This window comes from Cricetulus griseus (genome assembly GCF_003668045.3).
Source record: "Cricetulus griseus strain 17A/GY chromosome 1 unlocalized genomic scaffold, alternate assembly CriGri-PICRH-1.0 chr1_0, whole genome shotgun sequence".
Classification (NCBI taxonomy): Eukaryota; Metazoa; Chordata; class Mammalia; order Rodentia; family Cricetidae; genus Cricetulus; species Cricetulus griseus.
Window position 1 is genome coordinate 171036037 of NW_023276806.1, and position 17668 is coordinate 171053704.

Genomic DNA, 17668 nt, shown 5'->3' on the forward strand with positions numbered 1-17668 from the left:
CACTCAACCATAAGTAAGCTAAAGCAGGAGTTTCTTTTCTTATCAAGCTTATCATATGCATCCTCTCTATTCATCTGTTTCCTTTCAAAAGAGGAAAGGAAGCACCATGTTACTACACAGGTGAGGGAAACCAGTGCCCACCTTCAGACGATGAGATCTAGCTCTGGTTTTTAGCATGCTTTCTAGACTTAACAGTTCCAGTTTTCCCCCACTAATTTTGCCTTTTTCACCCATTTTTTATTTATTTATTTTTGTTTTTTTGAGACAGGGTTTGTCTGTATTGCTTTGGAGGTTGTCCTGGAACTTGCTCTGTAGACCAGGCTGGCCTTGAACTCACAGAGATCTGCCTGCCTCTGCTTCCCTAGTGCTGGGACTAAAGGCGTGTGCTACCAACGCCCAGCCTTTTTCACCCATTTTATGTATCAGTTTCACTTATTCTCTGATGAAAGCACCTCTTTGGTCCTAACTCAACCTAGGAACTCAGCTGATCAAGCATTAGTGTAGGGTTGGGGAGACAGGGTTTCTCTGTGTAGCTCTGAGTGTCCTGGAACTTTCTTTCTAGATCAGGCTGACCTCAGACTCAGAGATCCACCTGCCTCTGCCTTCCAAGTGCTGGGATTAAAGGCGTATGCTAAATTATTTTAAATGATTTTTTTCATTTCTATAAGTGTTTTGCTTGTATGCATGTATAGTGTCCTTCTAGGACAGAAGAGGGCGTTAGATCCCCCCCCCCCAGTCACCAAGTGGGTGCTGGGAACTGAACGGGGCTCCACTGAAAGAAAAGCCAGTGCTCTTAACCGATGAACCATCTCCAGGTCCTAAACCTTTGGGGGCTAAAACATAGATGAGGTGGGAAGTCACTCCAGTTTTCTAGGAAATAATGCCATCTTGAGCAATAGGGAGCTAGTTTTTGTTTTTGTTGTTTGTTTTTTGTTTTTTTTTCCTGGTATGTGATCTCTGTGAAAGGGTCATTCACTCCCCAAGGGGGATATGACCCTCAGGTTGAGAACCGATGTTCTAAATTGGCCTCTGTTTTGGTGTATGAACTTCGCTCCTTACATCTTAAGTTAACCAGCTTGGGAACTCTGTCCCCTATGCTGCAGTTTTGGCCTAGTGAAGCCCTGGTGATGGCCTCTGTTTGTTTTGCTTTGATTTTTTTTTTTTTTTTTTTTGGAACTGAGCAGAATGGCCTACAGTTGAGTGCATAGCACTAAGAACCAGTAGTGCTAAGAGCTGTGGGCACCGAGAGAGCTGCTGACACCATAGCTATACTTGGTCTTAATCTCTATTCAGACTGTCAGCAAAGGTATTATTACCTCATAAAGATTTTTTAAATAATTTTTTATTTAAATTAGAAACAATCTTATTTTACATATCAATCCCTGTTCCGTCTCCCTCCCATCCTTCCAGGGCCCCCCACCTATCCCCCCTCCCATCCCCAAAGTCTGTCACATCATTTGGGGCAGGACCTAGGCCCTTCCCTATGTATCTAGGCTGAGAGAGTATCCCTCCATATGGCATGGGTTCTCAAAGCCCATTCTAGCACTAGGGATAAATACTGGTTCCACTGCCAGAGGCCCCATAGACTGCCCAGGCCCCCAACTGACACCAACATTCAGGGGGCCTGGTTCAGTCTTATGCAGGTTCACCAGCTGTCAGACTGGGTTCCAAGAGCTCCCACTTGCTCAGGTCGGCTGTTTTTTGTGGGTTTCCTTAGCCTGGTCATCACTCCTTCTTTTCTACATATGGATTCTAGGAGTTTGTCTCAGTGCTTTTTAAATATGAAACTAATTATTCTTTTTCTATTTGTACTTGAGGAGAGCTTTTATTATTATTTTTAAACCTGCCCTTGTCTAAAATGAGAACCTACTTTCTCTCATTCCAGTTTACCCAGCTGAAGTCATTTTGCCATTTCCTTTATGTTAAATAGACCCCAGTCTTCCTCTGAGATAAGACCTGCTATTTCTACATGAGTTGCTCTGGTAAAAAAATTTTTTTTTCCAAGATAGGGTTTCTCTGTGGCTTTGGAGGCTGTCCTGGAACTAGCTCTTGTAGACTAGGCTGGTCTCGAACTCACAGAGATCCACCTGCCTCTGCCTCCCAAGTGCTGGGATTAAAGGTGTGTGCCATCACTGCCTGGCCTGCTCTGGTAAATTTTGAGGAACTTGATAGCTGTGTTTGTTTCTTTTGCTGCAGTAACAAATTAATAAACACAGCTGCTTCAAACCACATCCATTCATTAACTTAGTTTTGTATGTTGGAGATGAGGGTACATAGCATTGCTGCTTTCTTCTTGGTCTAAAATTAGGTATCAGTTGAGTCTGAAATTCTTATCTGAGCCCCAGGGCCTCCTGCAACATAAGGGTTGTTGACAGAGGCTGTTTCTTTAGTTTGTAGAATAGAAGTCCTTTTTGTCCTATTATTCTTCTAGCAGATGGCTAGGACTATTGTCACTCATAGATGCTGCTGGCAGTTACTTACATGATTTGTGGCCCTAGTTGGCAGTTCACAGATGGATGTTTGCTTTCTTTCAGGCCAGCTCAACCATGTCTCTGCTGCTCCAGTGACCAGCTAGAGAAAACACTGAGGTTTGTTTGTTTGCTTGCTTGCTTGCTTGATTTTTAGGTCTGAGCTGATTGAGTCAAGCCATCCAGTGCATACTTCCTTGACCATATATCTTTGTCGTATCTTATATACCCACTCCAAGAGGAGCAGGGTTTTCACATGGTGAGGGACACTGGGGCGCATGTTACATTTCTGCCTCCCATAACAGACATCTTACCTATGTTGATTTATAGAAAGCTTAGAACTTACTTTTTCATTGGGGAGAATAAATGAAATCATTGTTTTTCTTGCCTAGCATGTGGCTTTACCTAATGTTACCTAAATGCCAACTGGATATTTCCTAAGCTATAAAGGAGGAGGAAGAGAGAATTAGATATGAGGTTTTATTTTATATGAAGTTTTGCTGAAATGTTTAATACTACCTGAAGATTTATTTAGCAATGGTTTCTAAATTTGTATCAGTTGCCATTTAAAGCTGTAAAAAAAAACTTTGTTTCTCCTGCCAGGTGTGCAGTTTACTTGTCAGTTTCTCTTTTAAAAAGAAAGGCAAGAAAGGGTGTAAACTGGAAGGACCTGGAAGGAACTGGAAAGACCAGACTCCTGTGTGGTCTCATGGTAACTTAGTGTGGATGTGCATTTTGCAAGGATGTTTCAGGTCTTCCATTTCTGTCAAAGCAAATGTACCTGCAAAATCCAGCATGGAGTTGGTTAGGATGCAGCAAGGCAATTCTAGTGGTGAAAGAAATGTTTGGTTTTTAAAACCGTATTTTAAAAGGTCCTATATGAGTAGTGATTAGAATACTTTTTAATATGTAATATAGTTCTTTGAAAATTTTAAGTGTCTAATAGGAGCTCTGCTTTTCAAAATTTCTGTAATTTAACTGAAATGTACTATTTCTTATATAAGAATGTTTCTTTTTTAAATTATTTTTTATTTAAATTAAAGATAGTCATATTTTACATACCAATTCCAGTTCCATCTCCCTCCAGTCCTCTCATCCCACCCTTCATCCACTCCTCAGGGAGGGTGAGGCCTTCCATGAGGGATCATAAAAGTCTGCTGTATCATTTGGGGCAGGACCTAATCATTCCCCTGTGTATGTAGGCTGAGAGAGTAACCCTCCATAGAGAATGCCCATTCGTTCACTAGGGATAAATACTGGTTCCACTACCAAAGGCCCCATAGACTGCCCAGGCCCCCCCCAACGGATCCTCACATTCAGGGTGTCTGGTTCAGTCCTATGCTGGTTCCTCAGCTGTAAAACTGGGATCCAGGAGCTCCCACTTGCTCAGGTCAGCTGTTTTTGTGGGTTTATGTTTCTAGTGCTTTGTATAAACTTTGGACTATTGGATAACATCTCACTTTGTAGTTTAGAGAACTGCATAATGTTTTTCTCTGAGAATGTAGCTGGTCAAATGTTGCTGAAATCAAAGTATAGCTACATCTATATTTTTTTGAGACATACACTTCACAAATATATAATAGAAAAGTTCAAATTATGTAGCTTCATATTGTTTTATATTTTAAATAGCTCCTTGTAGTATAATTGACGAACACAGTTTACTCACTTAATATGTACAATTTATTCTTGCCCCTTTCTTCCCAGTAAAACTAATAAATTTTGTGTCTATAACTTGGTTTATTTTGGACATCTGTTTCACAGTGAAGTCATAGAACTATGGTCACAGCAATTGGCCTCTCTTACTTAACTGTCATGCTATAAAGGGCTATGTACTCTGTACATAGATCAGCACTTCATTTCTAATTATTTTGTGATAATTTCATTGTAAGTCTGTACCACATGTTATCTGTTTATCAGTTGATAGACATTTGGATTGATTCTGCGGTTTGTTTATTATGAGTAGTAGTACCACTGAGAATACTCTGGACAAGATTTTGTATGGGGATACTTCATTTCTGTATTTACCTAGGTGCTAAATTGTTGAATCATATGATGTTTAACCTTTTAAAGAATTACAATGATTAATTGATTAGAGGTGGTGATGGTGTGCATCTCTCTCTCTCTCTCTCTCTCTCTCTCTCTCTCTCTCTGTGTGTGTGTGTGTGTGTGTGTGTGTGTGTGTGTGTGTGTGTGTGTGTATGTGTGTGTGTGTGTAAGAGGAAAGCTTGTAGAGTTGGTTCTCTCTTTCCATCATATGGGTCTCAGGGGTCAAACCCAGTCTATCAGGTTGGTGGTGAGTGCTTTGCCCACTTCTCATCATCTCTATTTAATCATTTTTTTTAGTTAATATGTTTGAAATTTTATCTACTATTTTTATGGGTTTAGATATTTTGCCTGTGTGCTTGTCTGTGCACCAGTATGCAGTGCCCACGAAAGACAGAAGGGTGCATTAAATCCTCTGGGACTTGAGTTGCAGTCAGTCATGAGCTGCCCATTGGGTGTTGGGAATTGAACCTGGATCCTCTGGAAGAGCAGCCAGGGCTCTTAACTGCTGAGCCATCTCTTCAATATCCCTCCCTTTAATCTCATAAGAGTTTCCAGAATGTTGTGCAAATTAGCTATGCTATATTCTCACCAGAAGTATGTGAGGGTCCCATGTCTTCATCCTCCCTAACATTTGTTAGTGCTGGAGTTTTTCAGTAATAGCTGTATTGGCGTGGGAGAGAATTCACTGCAATTCTGATTTTCCTTTTCCTCAACTCCTGTTCTAGTTTCATTTCTACTGCTGTGATAAAACTCCCTGACATATAAAGCAACTTAGGGAGAGAGGATTTATTTTAGCTCCTATTTTCAAGTTATAGTCTATCATTGAAGGGAAGTGAAGGAGAAACTTGAAGCATCTAATCATATCACACCCATGGCATTAGGGAGAGAGAAAAAGGTGTGCATGCCTGTTAGTGTGAGTTCAGGGTCTATTGCCTGGAGGATGGTGCTACCCATAGTGACCCTGGTCTTTCTTCAGTAAAGAACATGATGAAGACACTCCCTTCTCTCACATGCTTACAGACCAGCTTGATATAGACAGTTCCTTGTTGAAAGTCTGCTTCTAGATAATTTTAGTGTCTGTCAAGTTAGCAGTCAAAATGAGGATAATATTGATCTTTTGGTATTTCGATCATTCATATATTTTCTTTGGGAAATATTCATTCTAACCCTGTACTCTCTTTTGGGTTTGTGACTGAACTTACAGCCTTGTTGATTGATGATTAACAAGTGCCCTACAATTGAAATACAATCTTAGTTTCCTTACCCATTTTTATATTCTTTCTAATGGTTATTTGTAAGATTTCTTTATATATATTTCAGTTACATGATTCTGAAATATTTTCGCCTGCTGAATGGATTCCTTATTTTCTTCTTGAGGAATACAACATTTTCCCCTTGAAAGCCAGGCATGGTGGTGAGTGCTTAAAATTCCAGCAGTCTTGAGGAGAAGACAAGAGGATCCCTGGGGCCTGCCAGTCTAGCTAAATCTGCTAGCCCCAGGTCCCAGTGAGAGGCCCTGTCTCAGAAAGTAGTGTGAACAACTTCTAAGAAATGATTCAATGTTAACTACTAGCTTCTATGTACAAATGTTCCTACACATGTATATGCATACACACAATTAAAATTTAAAGAATTGATTAATTTATTTATTGAAAGTGAGAGGACAACATGCCACAGTGTATGTTTGGAAGTCAGAGGATAACTTCAGAGTATTCATTCTGGGTATCCACATGGGTCCCTGGATTTGAACTCATGTCCTCAGGCTTGGCAGCAGGCACTTTTACTTGCTGAACCTTTTTGCCAGTTCAATTTTTTTTTTAATTGCGATGAAGTATAGTTTATCTTTTTTTTTTCTTTTCTTTGTTTTGGTATTGTGTGTAAAATGCACTGCTTAACTCAAGATCATGAAGATTAGTCCTATTTTTCTTTTCTGAGAGTTTAATAGTTCTGGCTCTTTCATTTAATGTTTTAATCTGTTAAAATAATTGTGTGTAAGAGTGTGTATGTGAATGTGTGTGTTAGGCATTCAGCTTTTTAAAACAGTTTTGTTTTTATTTATATGTATATGTCTATGTGAATATATGCTACATGCCTGGGTGCTTTCAGAGGTTGAAAGAGGGCGTTAAGCCCCTGGAGCTGGAGTTATATACAGACTTGTGGGCAGCCCCAGTACGGGTGTTAGGAACTGAACTTTGGTCCTGGAAGAGCAGCAAGCAGTAACCACATGGCAATCTCCCCAGCTCACCCTGTGTCCTTTTTTGTTTATGTTAGCATCATTTGTTCAAAAGAGTTCTGTTTTTAAACCATTTGCCTTGGTACTCCTGAAAATATTTATAGTTCTCCCCACTCTTTTGTTTTGTTTCGAATATTTCTTCTATAGAATAGATTCATAGAATTTTTTCCTTCCTTCCTCTTTTTTTTTTTTTTTGAGACAGAGTCTCTCTACATATCCCTGGCCATCCTGGAACTTGCTCTATAGAGTGGGCTGGCCTCAATGTCATAGAGATTCGCCTGCCTCTGTCTCGAGTGCCACCATGTCTGGCTCTGTGATAACTTCTTGGTGGTGTTCATCAGGGCAGATGGAAGTTTTCTTTTGATCTGTTGATACACTTCACAAGCCTGTACTTGATGAGATAAGTTGTTCCTCTTGGTCTTTTAAATAGTTGATATTTTAGCACACTTTACAATAGTATTAAAAACTTTTTAAAAGAAGACCACCTCACCTGGGTTTGTGGTGCATGCTGTAATTATAGTATTTGAGAGACTATGGCAGGAAAATCAGTAGTTCAAAGCCGGTCTCAGCTACATAGCAAGTTTGAGACCAGCCTTTTCTATAAGACCCTGTTTCCAAGGAGGGAAAGGGGGCAAACCTCAGGTGCTTGGAAATTCAGCAGTGTGCCTTCCCTAGAGGAAATTCAGCTAGCTGCCTTCTTCCATGTGACAGCAGTAAAAAGTAGGGGTGTATTAAAAAGGATAATTGGGGTATAATTTTGGATATCACATTGGCACTTGCTGTGGTGACCTGATTTGAGAAGTAGTGTCAGTTACCATGAGGTAGGTCATTAAGAAAAGCTTTAGAAGAAACTGTCATCCCTGGTGTGAGCAGGAGTATGAATGTGAGGCTGAACAGGGAGATCTGGAGTAGTATCATCCAGTAAAAATACAGTGTAGCCCTCCTTGGAATTTAAGATTCCAGTGGCCACATCCAACAAAGTAAAAAGAGTCGAGTGAAATTAATGATATACTTTAACTCATACGTAAAACATCTTAAAATGTAATACATAAAAAATGCTAAAACATTTTACCTTTTTTGTACTACTTTAGAAATCCAGTCTGTATTTCACAAAACACATCTCAGTTCTGACTAGCCACACTGCTCCTGGCACTCAATTTTGTGGCCAGTGGCTGCTGTATGGGGCAGCACAGTTCTAGCTGTTTTGATATGGTAAGTGAACTATTATGGTATTAACATTTAACATCTTAGTTTACTCATCATGGTATGCTGACCCTCTTCTAACTGATAGAACTGGATTTCAGGTACTGTAAGCTGATGTGTTCAATGTAGTTCTTACTGGAAGGAGTTAGGGTCTGTCCTCTGAGAACAGAAAGTCTGGGAAGTTTGTTAAGTTATGTAGTAAGTACAGCAGTTGGGTAAGTAATATGAGAAACAGGTACCTGGGGGTTTCAAATAAAAAGAAACAGACCCATTTCCTCCCACAATCACAGATGTTTTCTCCTAAGGAGAAGTTGTCCGTATGAAATGCCAGCACTCCTTAGTGGGGTTGACTTTGGCCTCCACTCTTAGACATTAGTCAGTATCTATATACATTTTTGGTGGACACAGCTGTATGTGTATATGAATTTATGCATATGCATGTTACTGGCTTGGGGCTAAACTTGGTAAGTAACTTGTGCCTTTAATTAGCATTCCATGTGCCAGCTGTCTCTGAAGTTTTTTGTGTGGACCATAACAGTTTGTCTAAAATCAACGATAGAAATATGTTCAAGGTTGGATTTCTGGCACCTTTAAAGTATAATTATTGACCAAATAGGTCAGATGGATGTGCCCACTCTCTGGGAAAGTGTGTGATGCTCGCCTTTCTGACCCACCCTCTTGTTTCCCTGAGGGGAGTGGAGAGACTGACATTTCCCTGCTTCCCCACTTCCCTGAGTCCCGCTGAAATTTTGGGTCCTCTTGTGGAAGTGAGGCCTGTGTTGGTGATCACTCCCTTCAGCTTCTCACTGTGATTCGAGGTTCTGTTACCCTGGAAAAAAGAGCTGGGTTTTCCAGTCGTCATTATTACAGAAGTAGAAATCAGTGTAAGGTGTGTTTTTTACTTAGCGTTCCTTAGTTGTCCCACTAAAGGTAATAATACTTGGTTGTGTTTGCCTTTTGTTTTCCATGTTACTTACAGCCCCACTCCTTTCTACTGACATTTGGAGTTTATCCTGATTTCCACTCTTCCAGCCTGCATTTCTTATTTGTGGCAGGTTTTTTTTTTTTGATAATTCATATTAGCAATAGTTAATACATGCTAAGAACAACATAGTAAAGTCTGATGGGAGCCAGGCATTGGTGTCGCATGCCTTTAATCCCAGCACTCGAGAGGCAGAGGCAGGCAGATCCCTGAGTTCGAGGCCAGCCTGGTCTCCAGATCGAGTGCCAGGATAGGCTTCAAAGCTACACAGAGAAACCCTGTCTCGAAAAACAAAACAAAGCAAACAAACAAAAAAAGTCTGACGGGGCTGTCAGATTCAGCCAAGAGGTCTTATTCTCCTTTTAAAAAAATAAGTACAGTAGTGTTTGTGGCATTCTCTGGACCTGGTTTTACACAGCCTCTCAGGACAAGCTAGCATCTTTCCTTTGATGGCTGACCTTTTTGGGGTTCCAGGCTGGATCAGGAGCCTGGCTGTGTGCTTCAGGAAAGATTTGGAATTAGCCTTCCACCATGAAGGGAGTAGTACTGGCCCCAGAGGAAACCCATGTGCTTTTAGAAAAAGAGTATGTGCACTGGACAGTGGAAAATATAACTTAGCACACGGATGCTATTACAACTCTCCTTGTTCCTAAGCTGGTCATCTCTTAACGTTACCTTTCTGATTGTGCCTCTTGGGAGTAACGTCCTCAGCCTGGCTGGGGTGGTTCCTGACAGTGCTTTTCACCCCTTTTGCAGGGAAAACAATAATAGTTTCATTAAGAAGAACCTTAACAGCCAGGCAGGCTTTGCCATCCAAACTAAGGTATTATGCTTTTCTATTGGGACATGCCTAGGAATAGTAATTAACTTTTATGTAAGTTCATCCTTCATTTTTTTTTTTGTTTCGATTTTGTTGTTGTGTGCCCCCCACACACACATACACACACAAGACAGGGTTTCTCTGAGTAACCTTGACTGCCCTGGAATTTGCTCTGTAGACAGGCTGGCCTTGAACTCACAGAGATCCACCTGCTTCTGCCTCCCAAATGCTGGAATTAAAGGTGGGCACCACCACCACCCAACTCATCCTTTATTTTATAGAATCTCTGTAGTATATATCTATTAATGTTGCTTTTGCTGATAGTAGATTTTAGTCTGTTTACCTTTCCTTTTCCTGGAGTATACTTGACATTTGTTGTCATTGTTTATAGTTTTTGTATCAGGCTTAAAACCTTCTTTAGACTGAAAGGGGAATTGTAGGCTTCTGGTCTGTGAACCTGGCTTCAGGCAGATGGAAGTAGAAGGAGTGAAGCTTGAAGTGTGGCTTTCCTTCCCTAGGTCTTAACCACTGAGCCATCTCTTCAGCCCCCTTTGTTTTGTTTTGTTTTTAAAGACAGGGTTTCTCTGTATAGCACTGGCTATCCTGGAATTCGCCCTGTAGACCAGGTTGGCTTCAAACTCAAGAAATCTGCCTGCCTCTGCCTACCTAGTGCTGGCTTGTGCCACCACCCACCCACCTAATTCTGATTTTTTAAGGTCAGCCCTTCTGGTAGGAAGGGCAGGGAAGTGCTCCTGTGGTCATTTATATTTTTCTGTGTAATTATTCCCCAATAAACACCCATTTATCATTTATCTTTGGTTTAGCCATATCACTACAACCTTGCTTTCAATTCTCATAATGAAATGTTTTACTTTTAAGTGAGTAAAATTAGTATTATTGTGTGTTATCCTTGTTAACTCAAAGTTTTATGTGAGCCCTCCAACCTTTTGCTATATTCTGAATATTTCTGTACTTTGTAAAAGTATATTAAACACCACTTAATCTATTGGGAACAACTAGAAATTGCTATTTCAAATCATGTTTAGTATATAGACTTATAAAACACTACTTTCAAATAATATGTATATATACACACATACATACGTATATATGCATATTATACATATACACATATACATATTATTTGCATATATATATTATTTGAAAGTAGTATTTTTCTTTTTCTGTTTTTTTACAGAGTAGCTATGATAAGCAAGGTTAAATTTTAAAATAAACATAACTCTTTTAACTTAGAAACTTAATCTTATTCTGGTTATTTCTGGGGCAAGGAAAGGAATTCCTTTTTCTTTCTTTTGGGGGGGGTGCATCAGAGTTTTGGGGGGTTTTTGTTTTTAAATAATTTCTTTTTAATTTTATGTTCATTGGTGTGAAGGTGTCAGATCCTCCAGAACTGGAGTTACAGACAGTTTTGAGTTGTCATGTGGGTTCTGGGAATTGAACCCCAGTCCTCTGGAAGAGCAGCCAGTGCTCTTAACCACTGAGCCATCTCTTCAGCCCCCTTTGTTTTGTTTTGTTTTTAAAGACAGGGTTTCTCTGTATAGCAGAGAAACCTGGAATTCTATCCTGGAATTTGCCCTGTAGACCAGGTTGGCTTCAAACTCAAGAAATCTGCCTGCCTCTGCCTACCTAGTGCTGGCTTGTGCCACCACCCACCCACCTAATTCTGATTTTTTAAGTAAGAGAAAGCTAAATCCTTTATAAGATGATGGCTGCATGTACTTGACTTTTAATAACCTCCACAGTATGTTTTCTAACTTACTAAGTTGTGCATTGTAGGATAGGGTACTCTTTCATTACAATAAAATTTTATAGCATTGTCTGAAAAAATACCGAATCTCTGAATGAAAAGATGCTTGTAAAAAAAAAAAAATGCTTCTTCATTAACAAAGGAGAAGGTTGCCACCCTTCCCCAGCCCGTGTGATGAAGCACTATTTGAATTCAACTAAAATGAGTGGAATGATTTGAACTGGAATTTCTTTTTAATGTGTGACAATTTCTGTTTTTCCTCATATTAAGAAACTCAAAATTTCCCGTAATGTATCATTTGCTTTTCGTAAATTTTTTTTTCCTGCCGTTTCAGGCCGGAGCCTCAACAGAAAGCTCCTTTAGTTCCTCCACCACCACCACCGCCGCCGCCACCACCACCGCTGCCAGACCCAGTTCCTCCAGAGCCAGAGGAGGAGATTCTGGGATCAGATGATGAGGAGCAGGAGGATCCCGCAGATTACTGCAAAGGTGATGTGGTGGAATGGCAGGGTGGGCTTGATTTCCTTGTACGGCTACCCAGTAAGGTAGGAGATGGGGCAGGGTAGTTAGTGCTGTAAACTCCTTGATATTGATTAAATTAGCCTCCTAAATTGACTATAGAATGACGCCAGAAAGTGTAGGTCATAGAAATGATAAAAGAAAAATACTTATGTTTATACATACTGTAGATACTTTCAAACACATTTGACCACTTACAAGAAACAAGGGCACAAGAAACCATCCACGTAGAGCATAGGGAGCAGAGGTACCAGGCTCCTGATAGAAGCTAATTAGAACTTTTATGTTTGGGCTTTCAGCTTTCTGCCTGTTAGGCTAAAAGGGAAACATTCCCTTCCCTCTATTGCATTGCATTGCATAGTACTCATTATGGTTTGTGGAAACAAAGTGTGCATGTTGTTTATAGAGAGACTTTCTTGGCATTGTACTTAATGAAAAAAGACATTCTGTGGGTTGGTTTTGCTGCTATGTGGTGTAGTAGGTTTTGCTTTCGTCTATGATTGCACAGAAGGCACAGAAACTATTGAAATAGAATGTTCTTGTACTGATGCTTAGGCCAAAAGTATGCAGTAAGCATGTTGTGTGATGAATATTGAGAACACCAGGAGCTAGAAGCTGGCTGTACTTTGTATAAGCTGGAGTCTGAAGGTCTCAAAGAAAAGGAAGTTGCTTTCTCTTTGGCTGTCTTTGTTGTCTTGCTCACTGGGATTTTCATTCCTTGCAATTCTGAGATTGTTTGTTGTTAATAAGATAGTTTACCTGCTGCAGATTTAAGCATGTAATTCAGATTCTGTATAACAAGGGTAAAATGACAGAAGAGGCATATATGAACAGACTATGAACCCCTAGAAAATTGCTGGGCCTGTAGTGTTTTAGTAGTTTATCCTTCCTTATCTAATGAATGCAGTCAATTGTGTTTTGACTAAGGAACAATGTAGTTCAGTTGTCTGCTCAGAACAAGGATGAGTTATTCTGGTATGAAAGTATAAGAGCTAAGTTCCTGTAATCCCCTCCCCTCTTTTTAAGATTTAAAATTTTTGTGTGTGTGTGTTTTCCCTGCATGCATACCTAGTACCCACAGAGATCATATGAGGGCATCAGATCCCCTGGAACTAGAATTTTATAAGTGGTTGTAAGCCACCATGTGGGTGCAGGGAATTGAACCCAGGTCTCCTGGAAGAGTAGCCAGTACTGTTAACTGCTAAGCTGGCTCTCCAGCACCTAGAATCACTATTGTCATTACAAAAGAGAGTGGCTTTTCCAGCATCTGTCACTGTTATGACATCACTGGTCTATGCTGTCTAATAAAAGACAGAGAAGCTGTTTGGAAAAGACAGAAGGAATTCATAATCTCCTTGTGTGTCTGTATTTCTTGGTTTGGGAAATGCAGCTATTGTGGGTACCTATGGATTCTGTTTTATGATTTAGGAGCTGTTCTCTTCAACAAACAAGTTCTTCCATGCTGGCATGAACACTGTGTTGTTCACTGTATGGGTCAGGAGATGAAGCTAATATTTCTAAAGACCTCTGTGAGCCAGCACAGGGGACATTCCATTCCCACATAGAAGACTAAGAGTGAAGAATCATATAGGACTGATTTAGGTAAAATTTTTGGAACTCTAAGTATTCTAAGAGTATTAAAGTCATTCTTCAGGAGGCATATTAGAGATGGTGGCAACTTTTGCTTTCACTGTGTGCACATGCTCAGAGTTTCACGCTCATGCTGGTGGTACTTCATTGCCTCTCTCATCCTCACTCTCGAGATCACTTTTGCTCATCATTACAACTTGGGAAGTAACTTGTGCCTTTAATTAGCATTGCACGTGCCAGCTGTCTCTGAAGTTTTGTGTATGGACCATAACAGTTTGTCTAAAATTGCCGATAGAAATATGTTCAAGGGATCTGCTTATACTAGTCAGATTTCTGTTGCTGTGACGAAACCCTTGAGATAATGAAAAGGAAGAAAAATGTTATTTTAATTCATGGGATTAAATTTCAGTCCATGGCTTCTTGCCCTGTGTTGTGTCAGGGTATGTCTAGAAAGTGGCCAGGAAGGAGAGAAAAGATGATAGATTCCTAATAAATAGTCAGTTCAAGGACATGACTTACAATAACCCAACTCCTTTCTTAAAGCTTCTTCTGTTTCCCAGTGGCACTGTGGGCTGGTGACTAAACCTTCAACACATGACCTTTAAGATACATTGAAGGTGAAACCATACCAGAATCCTAAGAGTGGATTGAGGCTGTTTGACACCAGAATTGGATGAATTAATGCTTGTTGCCTTTTCTGAATACTTGTGAATATTTTATGACTTTTGCCTATAGTCAAGTACATTCTCTTACCAACCACACAGCACAACCCTCAGCTCGGGAAGTTAACACTGATGTTAGCCCCATTCAGTCATTACACGTCACTTTGGATTTGCTGGTTGTCTGATATTTCTCATTGTATAGAATGATTCCATGATAGATTCACATTACATGCTGGGTGTTGGTGGCGCACGCCTTTAATCCCATCACCACATACCTTTTTTCTTTTCGGAAGTAATGTTTGTTCACCAGAGAAGGAACAGGCATTTGGCAGCAGAGACACCTGTAACCTGGAAATGCCATCACTGCACAGTATTCTCACGCCTTTAGGGCTCTCCTGTTCTTAGTCATTCATGACCAACTGAACTGTTTCTGATTAGTTTATTTTACTGCCTCAGATTTACTTAAAAATTGTGAACTATCCATTTTAGCATAAAGACCTCTAATTAAATTTCTGCTATTGCTAAAACATTTTTATTGCTTCTGTCTGCCTTGGTATTCTCTTTAGAGTGGGACTCTTCTTGTCCTTTCTCTCTAGCCAGCTTGCTCAATATGCTGTCCAGAAGGGTTATGGAAATTGAAAGACCTGAGTTTAGACCATGGCTCTGTGCTCTTTGACAAGTACCTTTACCTCTAGTCTTTGATTTTTCATCTATAATAATATTATCCCCTATGTAATATGTAGTATCCTGCTTCTTTAAAATGAGATAAACATGTGAGGTATGTGGCTTGCTGCCTGTCACATAGACTATTAAGGAATATAAATTTCACTTTCTGGTGCCTGTCTCTGTTCAGTCATTCCCTTTGGGGTCTATCTCCTGCTGTATTTTTCTCTTAGATTGTACCTGTCTGTTTATGGAGGAGGATTTCCTTAGGCTGTACACAGCTGTCAGCACTGGTTGTCTTTTTTCTGGGTGTCACCTCTGGGCAGTTTTCTGGGTAGGAACTATAATAGTAGGCTGTATGATTTATTCAGTTTCTACTTCCAAACCAAAGCATATGAGTTGGACATGGGTACAAACATTTCTTATGTAATATGTAATATGTCTTATGTAATATGTACTTGCCTCATGAAGAGCCCATGTCAGAGTTTTTGTGTGTCTCAGGAATCAGTCAGTAGTCCATTCCATACACTCCTGAGTTGGAGTCCATTGGGAATCTTGTAGGCCCTTAATCAAGTAATTTTAGTGTACATTGAAGTCTATGGTTTATCCACCTAAAGTGTGTATAGTAAACTCTGTGTGTGTGTGTGTGTGTGTGTGTGTGTGTGTGTGTGTGTGTAGTTTGTTATGTTTTGAGATAGGTTTATGTAGCCCAAACTAAACTGTGTATCCAAGGATGGCCTTAAATGCCAGATCACCCTTTTCTCTGCCTCACAAATGTTAGGATTGTAAACACAGGCCACTAATCAGAGAAGTGAGGTGTGAAGCAAAGAACTTGTTGGAGGTAGTCCCTTCAGTTTGGCAATAGTAAAAAAGCCTCCCAAACTTGGTGCTGTAGAGTGTCTGGAAGGAGAGCAGTGCCTTCTTGACATTGTACATCATAATGGATCCTGAATGATGAAGGCACTTGTTACTTTTTCTCTGCTTTGGCTTTTGCTTGCTATGCAGAAGTTCAGAGACAGATGCGTGTAGCTCAGCTCTGCAGGTGAGCAGAGGTGCCTGCTCTTTGTCAAGCCATAATAGCATTATTCTGTTGTATTTTTTCTGGGCCATTTCTTCTTTTATTTATTATTATTACTATTATTATTGTTGTTTGTTTTTCAAGACAGGGTTTCACTGTTTTAGCTCTGGCTATCCTGGAACTTGCTCTATAGACCAGGCTGGCCTTGGAACTCATAGAGATCTGCCTGCCTCTGCCTTCTGACCATTTTTTCTTGTAAATATTATGTTTTGTATTATGGTTTTGTAAGCTGCTTTAGATGGAAACAATAGCGTTATGTACTTCACACACACATGTATATGCATATATATATACACACACATATATATATATACATATATATATTTGTCTATTAAATACCCTTTTATAAAAAAATAGTTTGTGAACCATGAATTCACAATTGTCTGGGGGGATGTTTGGTAAATGTAATACTTGGTAGGGCTGTTGAGAAAGCAGCTAGAATTATGAACCTAGGAACCAGAAACAAATAGTACAGTAAAAACTTTAACTTTGCCCATTGTTTTGGGAAAATGAATTCTAGTTCCTTTCAATGTCCTTTCTTAAAAATACCTTGGTTTATTTGAGGACCTTGGATCACATGAGATATTTTAACCAAACTATATGAACTTGGCTAGGCCAGGTTTGGTCTAGCTTGAGGCAGTCCACCATGTTTGCATGCCAGAGCCCTACCATCAGCACAGGATGCTGAGGCTCAGTGAGCCGTCCTGGTGGGAAAAATTCTGTGGTAACACTGAATTCACTACATTGGCGCACGTGTGAGGGTGAAAGACCCCAGACTCCTAAGGGCCTCAGGATCCCGAGGAGCCCCTGAAACTCAGAAACCAGACCAAGAGCTGCAAAAGCATGAGAGTCTATTGAACAAATGCGCATTTGGGTGTCAGCAATACCAGCATGGGGTGCAAGCTCCTTATATAGGAAAAAAAACGCAGATCAGCATACAGGCAAGGGGCACAAAGTGATTGATTACAAAGTATGATCTCATGTTAGAGTGGTGACCTACTTTTCTACAAAGGAAAACCACAGAATGTACCCTAGAAAGTCCCCGATTGTCTGTTGGCCAGGTGTGACCCAAAAAGGATTGTTTGTCTGCCCTCAGGTTGGAGCCAACTTCCTTGTCCTGGGACAAGGCCTGTGGGAAACTTTTTCTCTCAGCAAACTAAAATCTTACAAGGGTTTTAAAATCAATCAATCAATCAATCAATCAATCAATCAACCAACCAACCAACCAATCAGGTATGCAGTGCTCTGCCTGCATATATGTTTGCATGCCAGAAGAGGGCACCAGATCTCATTACAAATGGTTTGGGCCACCATGTAGTGCTGGGAATTGAACTCAGGGCCTCTGGAAGAACAGACAGTGCTCTTAATCACTGAGCCACCTCTCCAGCCCACATGTGTAAGGTTTAATGTCAGAACTCTCCTAGATCCTAGGCTATTTAATTAGTTATTATTATTAAATTTTAGTTAGTATACAAAGTCACGACATATATATATGTTATTTTATTTTAACTGCTCTTTGCAGTCAGTCATTTTAAATGTCAGTAGCTCTGGTCTCCATCTCTCATCTTCTAAGGAAGACTCTACTAGGTCAGGGCTGAGGTCAGCCTTTGCTGCCTGACATAGTCTTCCTGAGAGA

At 40.1% G+C, this 17668-nt stretch overlaps 1 protein-coding gene across 11 annotated transcripts in view; it reads left to right on the top strand.

Moving 5' to 3' along the window:
* Srpk2 (SRSF protein kinase 2) overlaps positions 1-17668 on the top strand; it is a 195857-nt gene that overhangs the window by 120362 nt on the left and 57827 nt on the right. For 7 of the 11 annotated variants that reach the window (XM_035451593.1, XM_027393411.2, XM_027393412.2 and 4 more), the window contains 2 exons: positions 2535-2588; positions 11855-12009. In XM_035451593.1, coding sequence (XP_035307484.1) covers positions 2535-2588; positions 11855-12009 — 209 coding nt within the window. The remainder of the gene's footprint in view (positions 1-2534; positions 2589-11854; positions 12010-17668) is intronic. The other 4 variants (XM_035451591.1, XM_027393415.2, XM_027393419.1 and 1 more) reach the window with 1 other exon arrangement.